Source organism: Triplophysa dalaica, chromosome 7, assembly GCF_015846415.1.
Source record: "Triplophysa dalaica isolate WHDGS20190420 chromosome 7, ASM1584641v1, whole genome shotgun sequence".
Lineage (NCBI taxonomy): Eukaryota > Metazoa > Chordata > Actinopteri > Cypriniformes > Nemacheilidae > Triplophysa > Triplophysa dalaica.
Window position 1 is genome coordinate 15,124,589 of NC_079548.1, and position 18,728 is coordinate 15,143,316.

General features: G+C 39.3%; 1 protein-coding gene across 3 annotated transcripts; it reads right to left on the bottom strand.

Annotated features, from left to right (window-relative positions):
• Positions 1-471: 471 nt before the first annotated feature.
• On the bottom strand, positions 472-18,624 carry cntnap1 (contactin associated protein 1). 3 transcript variants are annotated; one of them, XM_056753636.1, is made up of 25 exons: positions 18,417-18,624; positions 13,688-13,789; positions 13,303-13,496; positions 12,992-13,145; positions 12,610-12,813; positions 12,272-12,456; positions 11,092-11,244; positions 10,684-10,945; positions 10,413-10,562; positions 10,054-10,225; positions 9,459-9,565; positions 9,243-9,362; positions 8,962-9,165; positions 8,667-8,823; positions 8,345-8,472; positions 8,083-8,256; positions 7,774-7,992; positions 7,453-7,692; positions 6,799-7,041; positions 6,541-6,668; positions 6,362-6,455; positions 6,054-6,284; positions 5,758-5,802; positions 4,003-4,236; positions 472-3,902 (listed from the first exon to the last, which is right to left on the bottom strand). In XM_056753636.1, exons 1-24 carry the CDS (start codon positions 18,478-18,480, stop codon positions 4,037-4,039), a joined length of 3,930 nt encoding a protein of 1,309 aa, XP_056609614.1. In that variant the 5' UTR covers positions 18,481-18,624; the 3' UTR covers positions 472-3,902; positions 4,003-4,036. The 3 variants fall into 3 exon arrangements, with proteins under 3 accessions (XP_056609614.1, XP_056609613.1, XP_056609615.1); XM_056753635.1 differs by having other exon boundaries at positions 472-4,236; XM_056753637.1 differs by lacking the exon at positions 18,417-18,624 and adding an exon at positions 17,665-17,818 and having other exon boundaries at positions 472-4,236.
• Positions 18,625-18,728: the final 104 nt, after the last annotated feature.

Consider the following 18,728-nt stretch of genomic DNA (forward strand, 5'->3'; position numbering starts at 1 on the left):
TTTGCCCGCAGCACAATCACTAGAATTTTTAAGGAGTTTTGTCCACCATGAAAGTGCAAAGTACACGACCATCGGCCACAAAATCAGATGTCTCTTTTAGATGCCATGAATGCTGCTTGTGAAGACAATACAGTTACAGAAATCACTGTAGGTGACGCTTACACCACTCAAGGAGATTTTCATGGATGTCACTTTGTGTAACATGTCGTTTACTTTATACATTTTGGGATCCCACATGTATTAAACATTTACTGTAAAAATAATAAAAGTGAATTTTTCAGAGAAAATAATGCATGAGGGATTTTGAATCTGAGCAGTCTGAGTGCACTTGGATTAAATGTTCTTTTATTAGAAATCCTGCAAATATTCAAATATTGTTATTGTGAATGTAATAGTTTTAATTATTTAACCACATCTGTTTTACACACACCTGTATCAAATGGAAGGAGTCACACAGCACATTTCTTTCCTTCAGGCGCTTTTATTAAAGTGTCATTTGGGGATTTGTGTTGATTCTATACAGCCATGATGATTTACGAGTTTGACACAAACAAAACCAGAACAAAACTAAAAAATAGAGAAAATAAGTGCTCAACATATCCACTAAACTGAAATTGCTTTTGAGGGATCCCACGAAACTAGTTCATCTTTAGCTTTTGGCTTTCAAACAGTAGAGAATTATAAGCCTTTGAAATCCTGCAGTACGAAAACTAACCTGAAGCAACCTGTGTTAAAGTGCTCAAGGGCACAGTGATCATAAAGGTTGAACGGGTATCACCTCCATGGACTAAACATGTAGTGCATTTGGAAACCATTAATAAAGAAAATATTTCACAGTGAATAAGTGTATTTACATGGAAGGTTATTTTACTACAGATGTTTGTGTAATGTTTTTCAATTTAATTGATACATTTGCTAAAAAGAAACAAAAATGGACAGCCACAAGCTAAGCAATGTGGTTTCCACCAACATTCAGTTAAATTGTTAATGAGGTCACGGTTCCAATTGACTGCATCTGAAACTACACAAAATACCTCATTTATACAAACATACACGCAAGTGTTGAACACCATCCCTAACAAGACGTTCATTCTTGTTTTTATTACACTAATATGGCGACTATCCACCTTCTTCAGAAACCATTGATTTCCATTAACATTAACTGAGAAGTTGCTTCATCTTGACACTTGCCAGTTAACGTGTTTAATAATATCGATTAACATAGTTTGCTGCTATCAAAATAATTGATCATAAACTTAAAAAGAAGAATATGTCAGGCATGGGAAGACTCTTTACATATGTTCTGCTTGACCGGAATATTTTACATTACAACAGCATTTCATTGTTTACACTTAAGGTTAACTTCAAAATGAATACAAATAAACGGATGTGAGGACAGAGAAGTACAAGAATGAGGGATACATTTGATCAAACAAAATTACACAGAAGACAACACAAAAGAGGTGTTTTATAAACCTGGCCAAGGTCATGAAGTTAAAGTCACTCTGAGATCTGATCAAAATACTCACACCTGCCTGCCTTTAGTTTTCAATAGAAATTATAATGATACAAGGGTAACACTTTAGTACATGGACCAATTCTCACTATTAACAGGTGGCTTTTTAGCATGCATATTATTAGCATGTTGGCTGTTTATTAGCGCTTATAAAGCACATATTCTGCGTGGCCACATTCTACATCCCTAATCCTACCCAATACCCTAAACCTAACAACTGTCATACTAACTATTAATAAGCACCAAATTAGGAGTTTACTGAGGCAAAAGTCGTAGTTAATGGTTTGTTAATAGCGAGAATTGGACCTTTAAATAAAGTGTGACGGATACAAGAGAAGTACAGTTTATTTATATAAACATAAACAGTAAAATCTGTGATTGAGCATTATGCGACCTCTTTGATAAAGCTCTTAAAGTTCTTTAAAAGAAACAGACTAAATAACATGTGCCTGGCCTGGAAGCAGCAGATTCTTTTTCTTATTGCATTTGGATGAAAAAGTGCAGTATAGTCATGCAAAATGCATAGCTTCTAAACATTATAAATACGTCCTATCTTATTTGCTCTTGATTTAAATGGCTATTTTATTCTAAGCTCTGAATAGGATGGCCATCAAAAGCAGCTAGAACAAGCAGCAGCAGTAGATGTTTCCTAGCAAATGCACGGTTTGATATGATAAAAAAATAACTTTACATAGGTGTCCATCATGCACAGAATCTGTCCTGTCTGTGATGTGTAAAGCCCACTGACCACGATAACCAGGCTTGTGCTAAACTGCTCAGTGTTTATGTCAATAACCAGAGAAACCTAAAGAAACCTTTTTGTGCCTTTGTTTTCAGAGCATGCTGGAGGACTGTTTCGGTACTTTCGGCATCTTAAACCACCTATACACACTAGATTGTTACATTAAAGAACCCGATGCATTTTCTGAAAGCTACAAACCAACACATAGCTTCTATACCTGCTGTCGTCTTTACGTTTCAGATGGCTCGCTATTAAAAATGTGCAGTCTGAAGAACCTTTTCTTAAATAACAGATCTGGATGTGACGTGGATAGTACATAACATACGTTTTCATTGTATACGAATATAACAAAAGCATTCTACTTTGGCCTACAGAAGGTATGCCCTTAAAAACACATAGACAGCTTACGGGCTGTGTCCACCGAGGCGTTTACGCCTGCGGCTGATGTGTTTTTTCGATTGTTTTCAACGGAAACGCTGCGCTTTTAAAAATAGCCATCAGTTGACTTATTTTTTTCGTGCCCAGCGCTGGTGCAATGCGTTTTTCTCACAAGTTGAAAAATGCTCAACTTTGGGCAGAATTCTGCGCCTGCAGTGGACGTTTTCGGCCGAACTCCTGCTGTTTTCAGCTGCGTAAATGCGCCTCGGTGGACACAGCCCCGTAGACTTCATCACTCTCATCTGTAACATCATTTCCACTGGACATACTGGAACACAATAAAGCTTTTCTTTGTCTCAACTTGTGTACGCTTTCTAAGGTATAAACAGATTTTCATCATTAGATTCCTAGTCCTTTATTGCTGAAATGTATTGAGAATGCACAGACAGACAATGGCTTGGAAAGGCTGGTGTGTGTTGCTGTAGCAGTGGTGAGATGGATTGAATCATGATGACCGTAACCAGCCCTGAGAGACAATGTGTGTAATTTTGACAGAAATGTCCTCACGAATGATATCTGATGTTTGTCACAAGCAAGTTTGCTAAAGAACTCAAGGCCGAAACCAAGACCTGTCAACTTGTCTAAGTGCTACAGTACAACACAAGAACCCAGTTGTTCTAAGTAGTATAAGCTTTTTCTAAGCAACTGCCTTCATACTAAGTGTTCATGAAGTGATGTCTTCTTCAAAAGTTCAAAAGTGAAGGTTTTTGTGCATTTTGTTTAGATTCTCTGGCATTAACTTGACTAGCAAACTCACTATGATCTACACTTAAAGCGTCACGAAACCTCCCCTTTCAGCTACATTCTTCCTCACTGTCGTTTTTGAACGATGCTATTAAAATGGGCGTAAACGCTGTGAGAAGAAAAGCCGTTAAAAACGGGCGAAGGTTCCGGCATGGGAGACGGCCGAATTAGGAGAAATGTCTTCTCATTGGTCAAGAATCACATCTTTTAATGTTATCTAGATGGGGATTTAAACCCGGCAAAAATAGCGCTTAGGTACCGTGGTGCTTTAAGGGCTTATTTTGCCATTTAACATAAATGAGCCAAATGACAACTTATTGATCTACTCAAAGCTTCCTGTTATGTTACAGAGGCACTTCAGTTGGCCCACGCACACACTGCCAGTGCTTATAGATTGAATGGTCAATGATCTCTAGCCTGTCCTGTTTGAACCCTGCCAAAAAGCACCAGATATCAGATACACTGTAAAAAACAAGGGAGAGAAAAGAAATATATACATTACCATAAAATGCAAACCATAAATAAAAAAACCGATTTGTAACTCAGTCCTCATTTATCACACCTCCTTTCGAGATATCTCTGTAGTTTGTTGTATGTTATTCATTTGGACTTTCCTCCTGTATCTCGGGCAGGTTCTTTCTGTCCTTGCGCAGGGTGTCAGTGAGGGGCCGGGAGGAGCTGGGGGACTCCAGCTGTTTGGGCTCATTAGTGTGATAACTGCCTTTATACCTGTACAGGTAGATGTAGAGGCCGTACAGGATCAGGAAGAGTAGCATTAGAGACACGGTCACGATTACTGTGGGGTGAGAAAGACAGAAACTCAATCATCAGTGACCTGCTGGAAAAATATTACAGAAATGTCGCAATACAATCAATCAATATAGCAGGAATTCGTTTCAGCTTCTCATAGGTTTTCTCTGAATAGTGGTCATTCCTTTTTGTGAAATATTTTTTGAAGAATTTAGCAAAATATACTGATTTTTGTTCTGAGAGTATTAAAGGGACAGTTAACCCAAAAATGAAAATTCTGTCGCCTTTTACTCGCCCTCAAGTTGTTACAAATCTGTATAAATGCCTTTTTCTCATGAACACAGAGAAAGGTATTTGCAAGAATGCTTGTAACAGAATAGTTCTTCACCACCATTGACTGCCATAGTAGGGAAAATTGCTTTATAAATTTCTTTGCTCTTTTGAACAAAAAAAAGAAGATATTCTGAAGAATGTGGGACAGCAAACAGTTCTGGAGCACTTTTGACTACCATTGTCATTTTTCCTCCTATTAGTAGTCAATGGTGGCCAAGAACTGTTTGGTTACAAGAATTCTTCTAAATATCTTACTCCGTGTTCATCAGAACAAAGAAATTTACACAAATTTGGAACAACTTTGGGGTGAGTAAATAAAGTCAGACATTTCAGTGTGTGGCAAATTGTCCCTTTAATTAAAATGTCAGACACACATAAAGGGAGACATTCAAGGTCTGTTCAAATACAAGCACAACCTTTAATGTCTCTGTGTTATTAAAGTCTTCAACCACTGGCAAAGAGGATTACATGTCTCTGTATTTCTCTGAATGTGTCTGTGTGCAGGACAAACAAGAATTATTTTTGTCTGTCTTGAAAAAGAGAACAAAAATCAAGCAGTAGAATAACTGCAAATGAAAAAGAAGGAAGGGAAAACAGCAAAAAATAGCAAAGATATTTATACACCTTCTAATGGCAATGAATAATTTTGGTTTTATGATAAAAAATACAAACAGATTACACATAAACCAAAGATAAATAATAAGACTTGTCAAGAAAATGTCAGCTTGAGTGCATACTCTGAAAAAAGTGAAAAGCTCTAATAGGTTGAGTTATATCAGACAGATTTTTTTGGGAACAACTGCAGGTTTTGACAGTGTATTTCATTATATGAGCGATTAAACTGTAGTGGGTCTTGTATGTAGTTTATATTACAATGTAACATTCTGAATCTTCACTAATCCTGTGTTTTGCAAATTAAGAGGATTTCAAAAGCTGGTTTTATCATCACGAATACATAAAACATCAGCATTATTCTGGGAAATATGAGTGTTTTTTTCATCATCTACCAGATAAAATTATAAAATAGTTTCAATCAAATAACTTATGACTCATGATTTTGGCTTTAACAACACTAACTGTACAAAATTTCAGTGGGTTCTTATCCATTTCATTGAAAGAACCCTGGAGAGCATTTTACAGATTTTACACAGAGCTGATGGTCATGGTCATCGAGCCCAGGAGCCACAGCATTATTTAAAACAGAACAATAAAGTGAGTGTTATAGTTAACTTACATGTCATCCAGGGCGGGGTCACGTCATCGTGAATATAATAAAAGACTGAAAAAGACACGAGCAATCTTATTAAAACATAGAGAACAATTGCCATCACTTCACAGACAACTGATTTTATTTGTTTAAAACAAGTTCTCTAAACTAAAATACTGGCACATATAACTTGCTCTAAAGGTAATAATGATGGGGTGACATTAAGATAATCCAGTTTGCCTAAACTCAGGCTGTTAAAATACTGCAATCTTAATATATGAATAGTAGTAAAACAGTAGAATAGTAATAAAATGTCGTCTTACATAGTCCGGTGAACCATGGGTCATCCTCCCAGGGGACGTATCCTAAAACCGGAGTAAATGCCCCACAATTAGACTCCACTACATAGCCTTGAGTTGTGACGGGTGGGTTCGTCACATTGGGTCGGAAATAAGACCTCAGCGGGGCAAAGATGTTGTATCGGACCCCTGATATACAGCCCATGAAACCAGGACTGTTGTGCCTCTGAATCTCATAGTCTACACCTCCCACCTCTGTGAAGACAAGACCAAACAACAGAAATAAGATTATATGCCGAAACACGTATTATTAAAAATTATGATTCTCTTACCCATGACTCTGCCCAAAAATATAGATTTCGGTGAGTCAAATCTAGGAATCTCTCCTGGTATTAACCTCTCAATCCATGGATCCATATAATCCACCTATGCAGAATTATACACTGGTGTTTTACATTTATAATGACTGAATATCACCTTCTGTTGTGCTAGTGATGCAATCACATTGTACCTGTGTCCATACGGTGTAGTTGTGTCGGGTGATGTTGACAAAATGAGGAAAGCCGTCAGCCACGCTTCTGTCAGTCAATTTAAATTTATAGTTTATTATGCCGAGACGGTATCTCAGTGATAGTGTACCTGCAAAAAATGCACGTGATGCTTCAATATGATGCAAAATCCTTCCAAAAGATCAACGGTCTTAGCAAATGTATTAATGTTCAGCTCAACCTGAAGTAGGTGTTTTATTTGTATGCTATTGTGTGTGTACCATCTTTCTTGAGCAGGACAGCGATGTAATCATTGCCAAATGAGCTGATATACAACAGCACAGCTGGGGCCTGTGTTGTGCTGAAGCTGAACTCTATGTCATCTGTTGTCGTATTGTAGCCGAGCATGAAGTGGTGCCAGTGTGGCTCGATCCAGTAATGTGCCCACCACGCATCGAAGGAAATTGGCTCCTTACGGATGTCGTAGCGTAGCCACGCCCCAACGTCAAAGAATGCCCCGATATCTGAAAGTACGGAATAAAAGCAGAGAACATATAGTTGTTATTGTGCAACACGTGTAATATATTATACTATACAGTATATACAGTTAAAAATATTGATATATATTTAATTTTCATACATGATTTATTTAACTGAATTAAGATTGATACAGCCTGGGGACGCTCGCGATAATACATTTATTCTAGGTGCTATCAGTATACTTTTGAACTAAGAATATTTCATACTTTTAACTCAATACATGTGTACAAGTATAAATGCAGTCTACTTTTTATCTACTCAGAAATATACATCAAATTACACTGTAGGTATACTTATATACTGACAGAAACAAATCACTGTATATCTGGTCTATACTTGCACCCAGTCTTTTGATCGTAAGGGAGAGATGTATATTCAAATGTGCGACAACTCACCTAAATGACAGTAATAGCCATCAAAGGCCGTGTTATTGCAGTCGCAGGTGTATGCCGAGTACCCATCAATGCACTGGCCTCCGTTTCGACACGGTATGGAAGCGTTCAGACACGCTCCAGTGCAGTTCCTACGTATTCCAATCCCCTCATCAACCTTCCCCTCCAGATCCACAGGCACCCCGTTCATCCGCAAGCCCCGTAAACATCCCAAGAAGGGCCGCAAGGTGTGATTGGCCGCACCTGAGCGCAGATGCGTGGTATGTTGTGTAAAGCAAGTCTTTATATCAAATCTATTTTTAATTCCAGATCTGCAAAACTTACCAACAAGCAGAGGTTGTGTGAACTTCATGGTGACGTAGGTCTGGCCTGGAAACTTGTGTATGGCCGGAGGATGGAAATCCACTTTGAGACGTGCCATTTTCACATTGATTTCAGCCTCCACGTAGTGCCATTCGTTATCGTTGAGAGGTTTGGGAGAGCGCATTGTCACGTTTCGTATCCCATCACCCACCATGAAAATGAAAACCACCTCGGTTGTGGCTGTGAGAGGGGGAGAGGAAATGAAGGAGAAACTTTATTTCCCATGTGTCAATGTCACGCCATCATGTTTCAATGCAACCGGACACTCACAGTTAAGTTCTATTCGGATGAAATTGCGGAGGTGGTCGTCTGAGTTTTCCACAAAGACTCCGTTGGTGCGGTAGGTCCTGAAGTGAAACGTGATGTCGGCACTGGTGCCGGGTTTGAAGGTGGGGAATGTCAGATATTGAGGCTGGGTGATTGCTATGGTGTTCCAGATACTCCCTAAGAGAATATTAGTGTTAGTTTATACTATGACTTTATACTTTTAATGACAGATTTATTTTTTATCTTTAGAACAGCTGTTACTCACTGTCTCCATGGCAGTACAGTGCTCCCACACTATATCGGGCCTCAGAACCAGTTCGATTTGTGTCACCTACGATAATCCTCCTGACGGGCAGATGGTCTCGAAATGACAGATATCCTTTATCTGTATGCCTATGAACAGAGAATTTGGGGTCAATGTCATTTAACTTTAGTTCTGTTAGAGGAGCTTTCATATGACATCACACTCCATTTATTAATAAAGTGTTTATTTTATACATTTTATTTCAATAGATTTTCAGTAGACTATACTTGAAAGGTATTATTAGATTGAATTTTTATTTTTATTTTTTTTCTCTATATCTCACCACTGGCGGTAGTCAGCATCACAGTTGCACCAGTATTTGGAGTCAGTGCAGGTTTGATTGACAGCACATCCACATTTTCCACTCTCAGGGAATGCCCCGCCCCAATATTCGTGACTCTCGTTATTTCGACCAATCCAGTAAGTGTACGGCCTTTCACCTTCCAACATTACCCCAAAAATACCAAAGACAGTTAACCGGGTAATGCAGGCAGATAGGTATCACCCTCAATACACATGAAAGCTATTCTGTTTGTGGTAAAAGATTGTTGCTCTGTTACGTCCGATCAGACACTTACGTGGCGTATTGAGTAGGCGGGACTTGTAGCACAAGAACTCAATCCACTGTTCGCAGTAGAGCGAGGTGTTTGCTAAGGCAGTGACTTCAGCCCATGATGCATTGACATACTGGAGGTCTCCTATATACGGTTGATCCACAGTGGAGCCGCTCACCTTGGTGCTCTTCATGCGGTTGTGCTCGATAACAGTCCATGATTTTTGCACTAAAAATATGACATGAGCGTCATTTGTAAAATTCGCTTTACGTCTGTTTTTAACAACTGAAACTCTTTATACGTACTCATGTTGCAGTAGACTGTGAAAGGCTTCAGTGGTCCACTCAGATCTGGATCTATGGTGTAGTTTCCTGACCAGTATTTCCCATTCAGTCTGTAAGCCTCACATGACTCTCTGTACACCGCTGGAGCGGAGAGAGGTTTGAATAGTGTGATTATCATATTTCACCAATAATAATCAATAAAAGTCCTAAGAAATTTCCTCAGTAAAGTACACTTACAGTTGTGACAAACCTCTCCCTTATAGCCTGTGTTGTTACATACACACAGAAAGTCATTCCAGGACTGAATACACCTGCCTTCATGTTCACATGGATTTGGAGAGCACCTGGAGACATTCAACATATTTTATTTGAGCTATTTCTCTAACATATTAAATGAATTTGTTCTGCACATGACATCAATATTAGGTTTATTAATCTGTCCGATAAATGTCAAGATCAAAAATCAAATGTTAATTTAATTTCTCTGGTAATGTTGTTATTGTGCATGTCTCGCCATTTCATCTACTGTTATTCCCTTTTGTAACGTCTTGTTTCTATTTTAACAAAAATTGGCATTATTCACATTACCCACTGTACAGGACAAACACTATAAGCCACATCAAACACATTTGTTTAGGGATTTTCCATTCACTATTGTTTTTACAATAGTAAAACAATATTTGTTTCACCCAAGTAAACAAAAACTCACTTTGCATTTTCAGATTTTCATTACAACATTATTTAGTATAAGCTGTTTTCTATCTGTCCCATGCTTTTTTCGTGTAGTATTTGGTCTTTTCAGCTTGTTTCCGTTTTAAACATGCACACACACCTATCTGTAATTCCACAGGTGCCCAGTAGGACTTCAGCATATCTGCCCCATTTTCTCTGCAGCATGACATCTACATCCACAGGCTCATCATCTATAAAGATCTGCTGCATGCAGCCGTGGAAGCGAGACAGCTTTGTGACACAGCGAACCGTGTTATTGGTCTTAGGACAACCTGCAACAGAAATCATACATTCATGGTTTCATTACCAACATTTATGATAGCAGATGTAATTTTTTGTGCTGAAGTGTACATTATGCATTAAACAATATATATTTTACAAACAGAAATGATGACTCATTCGTTTTCATTATCAAGTCATAACAGACAGCAATAGTCTTCTTTAATTTCTATCACTCACCCCCGAAGAAGTAACGGTCTCCTGTACGGACCATAAAAGGGTTGGTGATCTTCAGCGGTGAACTCTCATCTTCATCTATTGTGATGGACAGTAAGTTGTCTTTGGCAGCCAGGTCCACTGAATGCCAGAAGCCGTCATTCAGACGATACCCTGAAAAAGAACGAGAAGAAATCTGGAACTGTGGACCAAGAGCAATGTTCAAGGGCTACCACACATGAAGAGAAAAGTATAAAAAAGTCGTACTATTATGCACAGTAATTCTAAATGATACCTGCAGCAAAGCGTAATCTTTTGTTTCCAGGCTGCATGATGGTGACGTTGACCTGTCCTTCACTGAGCCCCAGCTCCAAAGAGCCTAAATCATCAGCAAACCTGGTGAACATCAGCAGGCCTGTGTAGTCCCAGGAACGGAACTTAAACTTCACCGCCAAACGGTTCTTCCGAAAGAACCCGGGGAGCTGCAGGTAGTTGTTGGGCCCCGCAAAGGTCATGGGCTTCCAGAGGAGGTCCCGGCAGTTAAAATGCATCGTTTTCTGAAGAACCGCACACAGGAAAACATAAGGATGACAATCATATAAAATCAATTGGCAACACAATGCTTAATGTTAAATGCTCTCTTATTTGTAAGTCATTTTGGATAAAAGAGTCTGTTAAATGTGATTTATCTTATAAAACATACCTTTTTAGGAGCCAGTCGGATTTCAGGCTCCTCGTACTGAGTCATTTGGATGATATTGATTCCATTGATGAAGACATTCTCCATGCACCCACGAAAGTTTACCTTACCAGGGAGGTGAGGCAAATCTTTCTCAATCACCCCACCAACATAAATCTGAAGAATAAATGGATAATCACCAAATTAAGGGAAAATCCTAATGAATCATAACTTTTTTGAGAACAAGATTTTTTGATAGGAACATAAGTGAACATGTACTGTATATACTTCAATTACTCCATGATATTCATCTATTCATCTTTAAGAGTGAAACGCATTGGACGTACATCCCTGCTTACCGGAAGTTTGATTGGTTATAATATAACACTTTATTCCATTCCATTCCATTTTCTACCGCTTATCCGAACTACCTCGGGTCACGGGGAGCCTGCGCCTATCTCAGGAGTCATCGGGCATCAAGGCAGGATACACCCTGGATGGAGTGCCAACCCATCGCAGAGCACACACACACACACACACTCACTCACTCATTCAATCACACACTCACACCCTACGGACAATTTTTCCAGAGATGCCAATCAACCTACCATGCATGTCTTTGGACCAGGGGAGGAAACCGGAGTACCCGGAGGAAACCCCCGAGGCACGGGGAGAACATGCAAACTCCACACACACAAGTCGGAAGCGGGAATCGAACCCCCAACCCTGGAGGTGTGAGGCAAACGTGCTAACCACTAAGCCACCGTGCCCCCCCATAACACTTTATTTTATATTTTATTTGTATTGATTTATATTAATTGTATTAAAACTACTCAAAAGTTAGTGATTCTTTGCGGTTTCAGTTTGGCCTCATAACTTTTGTTTATGTATTATTAAAAATTATACATTTTTAATATAGTGCAATGCTACAATAGATTGGAAAATACATAAGAATTGCTCCTTTTAATACATATTAAAAAAAAATATGGGCACTTGTTTCAAACATATGGAAATATCTTTTTTATATACTGTATTTCCATATGTTTTTCTGTGATTCCCATATATTGTTTTGTAAGGGGAGATAAACTCAAAAGTTGTGGCTTTATGGCACTTTTAGAATTAAGGCACAGATTATATTGTTACCTACTTATTTCCGATAAATGTGAGTAATATGTAATTGAATAACTGTAATATAGTGTTGCACCTGTTTGTCCAGATCCAGGTATTGGTACTCTCCATTGAGTATCACAGTCTCAGTCTCACTATCCAGGGTGAAATTCACCTCGCGACCGTTGCGCTTGATGGTGACATAGTGCCAGTGTTGAGTGTCCAACAGGTTTCCCAGTCTCATTGTGGTCATGCCATTGGTGTTATGGACTGTGCTACTCCCTTAGGTAAGAATGCACATCACCGTAAGATTTTGTCCTGATTTCCATCTTAGTTCTTCTAATTTTCAAAGTCAAGAAGTGTTCTCAAAATGTACCAAAACAAGAAATCATGATCTGTATGCTTGTGGTTCATGTGCAGGCGTGTGATTTTTACCCAGGCTGATGTGTAAGTACAGCCGTCCAGTCTTCAGCTCGAGGTTGATGGAGTCTCCCTGCAGCCCTTCACTGTGCAGGAGAACGCCGTCCTTCTCCAGGGTCTTAAAGTTCAAAGCATAATGGTCCTGACGTGTTCTCATCCGGCCCCGAGGGAACGAATACGCCACCATATCATTCCCCTCAAAATGCATCACATATGAATCTGTCCAGGGTCAAATGTCAAGAAGATGGAAAGGATTGTAAGAGTTTGCCTTGGAAAATTTTATTTACCTTAAAATGTAAACATGAAATACAAAAGCTCCTGTATGCGACAAATAATCTGTCTTTCCTTTAACAAACTTGTTGTATCAGTCCAAACATGCTGAAGTTTCTCAGTTTACCGTAAGGGCAGCCATAGACTTCCAGTCGAAGGCCAATCTTGCCTCCATTTTCAGTATTCCATCCCATGGGATAGATACGCAGATGTTTGGCAGTGAATGCATAATGAAAGACGTTCCTCTTTACCTGGTAGTAATTCCAGTTGCCAGGCAACGTCTAAGAGAAAAAGCATCAGATATTTAATGGACTGTGAACACTTTATACACCACTTAAATCATCAACAGCTTTCTGATTCGCACAATTACCGAACAGGGCCCACGACTTTCCGGGCTGTCATAAAAAATCAAGGCAGACAAATGCAGAAAATGTTTACCATGTTGCCTCCTTTCATGACATACGGCGTCCATGTGTCGGGTCTGTCTCCATACAACAGCATGTATTTGGTCATCCAGTCGTAAGAGTTGAAGGTACCCTGAGTAGCGATTGCCACGATTCGATACTTTGTCCATAAGTCTATCTGCATCCATGGCTGTCTGTCAAGAGGGGAAGGAGACCAGCCACTGCTCCCTATATCATCACATACGTACATGTTTGAGAAAGGGAATGAATAAAATATGTACAGTATGTGCATTTGACATTGGAAATGAATTGGTGACCCGACACATTACCAAACATTTAATTATACACAATTTCATATGCCATCAAGAAAATTATGGCTATTTGTACATCTAAGATATCATTGTACTTTATTCACTTACCGTACAGTTTGCCGAAGTGTGCAGAGTAAAGAAAGTTATATCTGGATGACGCATGGAAAGCGGAGGCATAGAGCGGAGACACCAGCGGATCTAAGCATGGCCCTGGACAAAATAGAGATTAGCAGATTAATCCTATTGGAACGATGCCCAAAACACACTACAAAAAATGAATTTTGCAATATTATTAATGGAAAAAGCTGACGGTTCATAATTAGCACTTCTCTGATGGTTTCTATTGCTTTGTTCAGCAGTGAGAGAAAGACATAAAAGAAGTGCTTGGTGGCATGTCCAGCGGAACAAAATAAACTGTGGTTATTACTAAACTTCATGAAAAAACAAAACCACTGGACTGAATGTGGCATGTAATTGACCATGAACGCAAATTCAGTGCCAAAGCATAAAAAATTAAACGTTTTTCAATGTCACAGCAAATCATATTTACACCTTTACGCCTACTTGATACTTACCAAACAAATGTAAGCAAACACAGCTGACCTCTACAGTTTGGCTATTCTTGAAATGAACAAATAAAAATGTCAAACATGTCCAAATGACTTTTTTGTGAAGGTCAGATTGCTTGTGGGGTGTGTTGTGAATCCCATTTGCAATACACATTTAGTTACTAAGAAACAGAAATTTAAGGTAGGACAAAGATAGGATAAAAATGAATCAGGCCTAGATACCGAGTCTCTGCTCAGCTGTGTCATTGGTCGATCTGTTACATAAACCCTGCTTCAATTAGACCTGCCAACATTTCAGTCTAATCTAAACAGCAGCGTCAGATAAAAGCACCTCAATCTCAGAGCTCTAATAAAACCATCTGCACAAATGGCATACATCTCATCACACTGCAGCTCATTCAGCACAACTCACTATCTACAGCAGAGGATGAGGAACTATCAATATGTATACAGACAACCCGGGTAATAAGGAGACCGATGTGGGCAGAGATAAATATCCTCTTAATTAGAAGAACAAATGAGAGAGATGGTATAGTACACACTCACTTTACCTGTTTTCAAGAGCATTTAGCACAAGAACAGTAGATCAATTTTAGGTTATTTTTGCAGATGGTTATAGATGTCAAAACCAAATGAGATCAATCTAATCGAACTGCAAAGTACCGGTTGTGAAAGCATCACCAGACGTATACAAAAGTATTTGTGCTTCGGGGGTTGTGTAAACTTTACATAATTCAAATTTACCCATATAAATTCACGACTGCCAGTTGGTGTGTGCAGGGTATTAAGGGGATATTATCATGTCCTGCAGAAACCACAAAGAGACTGTAGGGGTAAGACTGTTCAGAGTTTCATAAACCAGAGAGGAGACAGTATATTAGTATTCTAACCACTGCAACTGCAGTGAGAGAACAGAGAGAGAGAGATGACAGAATACTGCATGACTCATCTAGTTTATTCCCAAGTGATTTTACTTGAGGATCTGATTGAGGACAGAGAGAACACCCCCTCTGATCTCTAAGCCTTTGACTAGCCTGATTCATCATGCCATGGACCCATAGGAAATGATCTGTGTCATGTGGTGGTAAGTATTTCTCGATTTGGGCTTGACATTATGGGGAAGGTTCCAGTCTGCCGTCTCATGACTCAGTTACAGCAATAACTAAAATTGACCTTGCAGGTCTAAGATGATGTGCATACGTGGAGGTACAGTATGTCTGGAAGACGTCTGGGTTTGGTCAGCATTTATTTGAATCACCCCTGCTAAAGGGAAATCAATAATTAATGGAGTTCAACCACCACGCTACTGAGAAAATCACATAAAATATAAAACCAATGATTATTTTTAAATCAGATAATGGTGGCCGGATGTTCAAGATTATCGGATGTCTGTCCTACTTGGACATTTAATTAAACAAAAAGGCTATCAAATCCCAAACAAAATTACAAGATGAAAAATATTATAAAATTACAATGATCATCTTCGCATGTACCAAGTGTTGGTACAAATTTAGCTGAGGCTCCAAATCCTCCTATAATTGACAGCACAATATTTTATTCATGGAGAAATTAATGAATCGACTCAATGTGACCCAGTCTCATCCATCTTTGTATAATTATAGGTCGCAGGGGTTATTGTCTGTGACTGTGCTCTAAGGGGAAGTTAGCAGCACCCTCTGCGTTTTCGGAGATCATTGATTTTCACCCTGTGCAATTCCTTCCCCTGGAAAAGAAGCATTAAGGTTACTAAAGCTCTCAGTGCAGAAGTGCTGCAGGTTAAGATGGAAATATAAGAACACATCCATAGACACAAACGTAGACAAATGCAGAGCTTGTTATATGTTACCTCAATTGCAGTTGCACGGCTAATGAGTTATGATACGGTAATACATGAATTGAAATCTGCCATGTTTGCTCAAAAGCAAAGGACTTCAAGGACAGTTCTGCGGTCACATCACCCATTAATAGCACAGTCTATTTCTGTCATCATTATTCTCCCTCATATCATTCAAAACCTGAATAATTCTTTCTTCTGGGGAACAAAAGAATATATTTTGAGAAATGTCTCAGTGGTTTTGACTTCCACACAATGGAAGTCAATGGGATGCAATATTGTCTGATACTGCTTCATTTCACTCTTCTGTAATGTGATATTATTGCCTTTTCCTTTCCTCTCTCTCTCTCTTTACCTCTAATGCCCTTGGAAGATTTCTATTTAAAAGCAAGGGAGAGCAGCAACAAATGCGAACCAGCATGATGTACGCTATTGAAAAAGCATGCTCTCTCTCCCTCTCTCTAACACATGTTCTTTTACAGGCACTACCCCATGTCTCTGCAGGCTGACACAGCACTTCTGCTATAGGAGAAGTGAACACATCACGTGAGCTGTGTCACTGGGAGAAGGCACTGCATTAGCCATTGATCTCAACTGCTGATTTGAATACTATTGGGCAGGATAAAGGTGTGTTTAGCATATAAGCATGGCCAGCTGCAGACTAAGGTGGCACATTGGTATGAATTATTCAGAACAGGACTGGCAGCACTATAGGTAGCTGCTTTGAATGAAAGCACAAATGATGAGATCCAAAAGGAGCCTAAATACAAAAAGTCCAAGAATTCTCTGAATGCTACAGTACTCTGTCACAGACGGAAAATATAAACATTATTTTCACATCCTCCTGAACGGGATCTAACACACACCACTGGATTTAAACATACATATTCACAGATGACATCATTTAACCCTGCCATGCTCTTTAAAAGCAAATAAAAAACCTTTCAAATATTTATTTTACAGACCAATTTAAGTCTATTTACTGTTATCCCTCCCAGAGATTTATGGCATTGTTAGTGCTGGTTATATCTCTAAAATGCAGATGACTTTAAATCTTGTCAAATAATTTATGGTGGGCTAGAGGGCATCATTTTTTCAGCACAATTTGCTGACACTGTCACGCCAAAGATATTTGGAAGAATGCTTGTTCTTGACCACCGTTGAGTACAATAGTAGAACAAAAATGCTTTATAAATGTTCTTGTTCTGTTGAGCACAAAAGAATATATTTTGAAGAATGAAAGAAAGCAAGAAGATCTAGGACACTTTTGACTACCATAGTAATTTTTCCTACTGTGGTAGTCAATGGTGGCCAAGAACTGTTTGGTAACAAGTATTCGTCCAAATGTCTTTATCTGTGTTCACCAGAACAACGAAATGTATACAGATTTGGAACATCTCGAGGGTAAATAAATGAAGTCAGAATTTTCATTTGAGGTGAACTGTCCCTTTAACATGCAATACATCTAACTCTCATTCAAATACCAATGGCGAAATCCACACAAGCCATGAAACTCGATTCAAAGATTACAAAGGATTACATTATTCACTAAAGCCCAGACAGAGCAAACGTCATTTTAATGCAGCAAGTCCTCACAAGCCAGTTCACAAAGCCACAACCTACATCATGTGTCATTACAAGATGGTCATAAAAACAGAATAACTAACTCCTTCAAAACTCACCTGATGACACATTAGACCAATTGCTTGTAGTGAGTTCGTGCGCGCGCACACGTTATCAGACCGTTTTGATATTATTGCACACAATCGCATTTAATTTTTTAGTTAAAACCTTCAGAATTGCATTACCAATACTAGTCCTTCATGACTTATTGAATACTGTATTCGCGTGTGAATTCGCATGCTACGTCATTAAGAGTTCGTGGACTGTAATGCGTATCCCTCTCCGCATCAGGGTGGTCCCACAAGGCTAACTTTATATAATGACATACACCCAATATCAACTTCCTTTACGTTGACTATATGGCTTTGACGATCATGCAAACCCTGAAAAAATATGATTTCAACAATCTGACGAGTGTCCTTTCCGCGTGTCCCTTGCGCCGGGAGGTGCGCAAGACGCACCTTGCCATGCAGGAACTTGCCCATGTGGGCGCGCGGAAGCACTGCAATGCAGAAAGAGCCCGTCTGACACAGGCAGAGTCGCGAGCTCGGACTTAAGACTACATGGATGCTTTATTTTCAAAACAGCAAAGACCTCTAGACTGAACATTCAAAACAAAGATTCGCCAAATATGTACAGATCAGTTTTACATCAAATGTCATTGCGATTTAGAACATCAAAAGCGTACAAATCGTAACTGACTTCATATAAAAATACGTCTTTGCTTTAACGATGCAATTGCGCTGGCAGTAATAATAGTCACATATGAAAAAAACGAAACACTGCATTCTGCGACTGCAGTTTCACTTACGTGCAGAGCAATGCTGAAAAGCGAGGAAGAGTAAAAGGCATGGGCCAAGAATTTTGATATCCATCCTCTCCGGTAAACGGAGTGGCTCTCGGCCACCCGCTTAGATGAATGAAACGTTATCCTCTCCGCGTCACCGGCCAGTACAACATCGTTTAGCCGTCTTTCAGCCAACTTTAACACGCGCGGCTCCAACTCTCTCGGCCGGGATGGCGATGCACTTGCTCCCGAGAGGCGGGCGCGCGCGAGAGAGAGTGGTGCTGATGCTGCGCTTTGGCGGGAGCGCGCATCCTTTCATTAAACCAAAATCCTCCA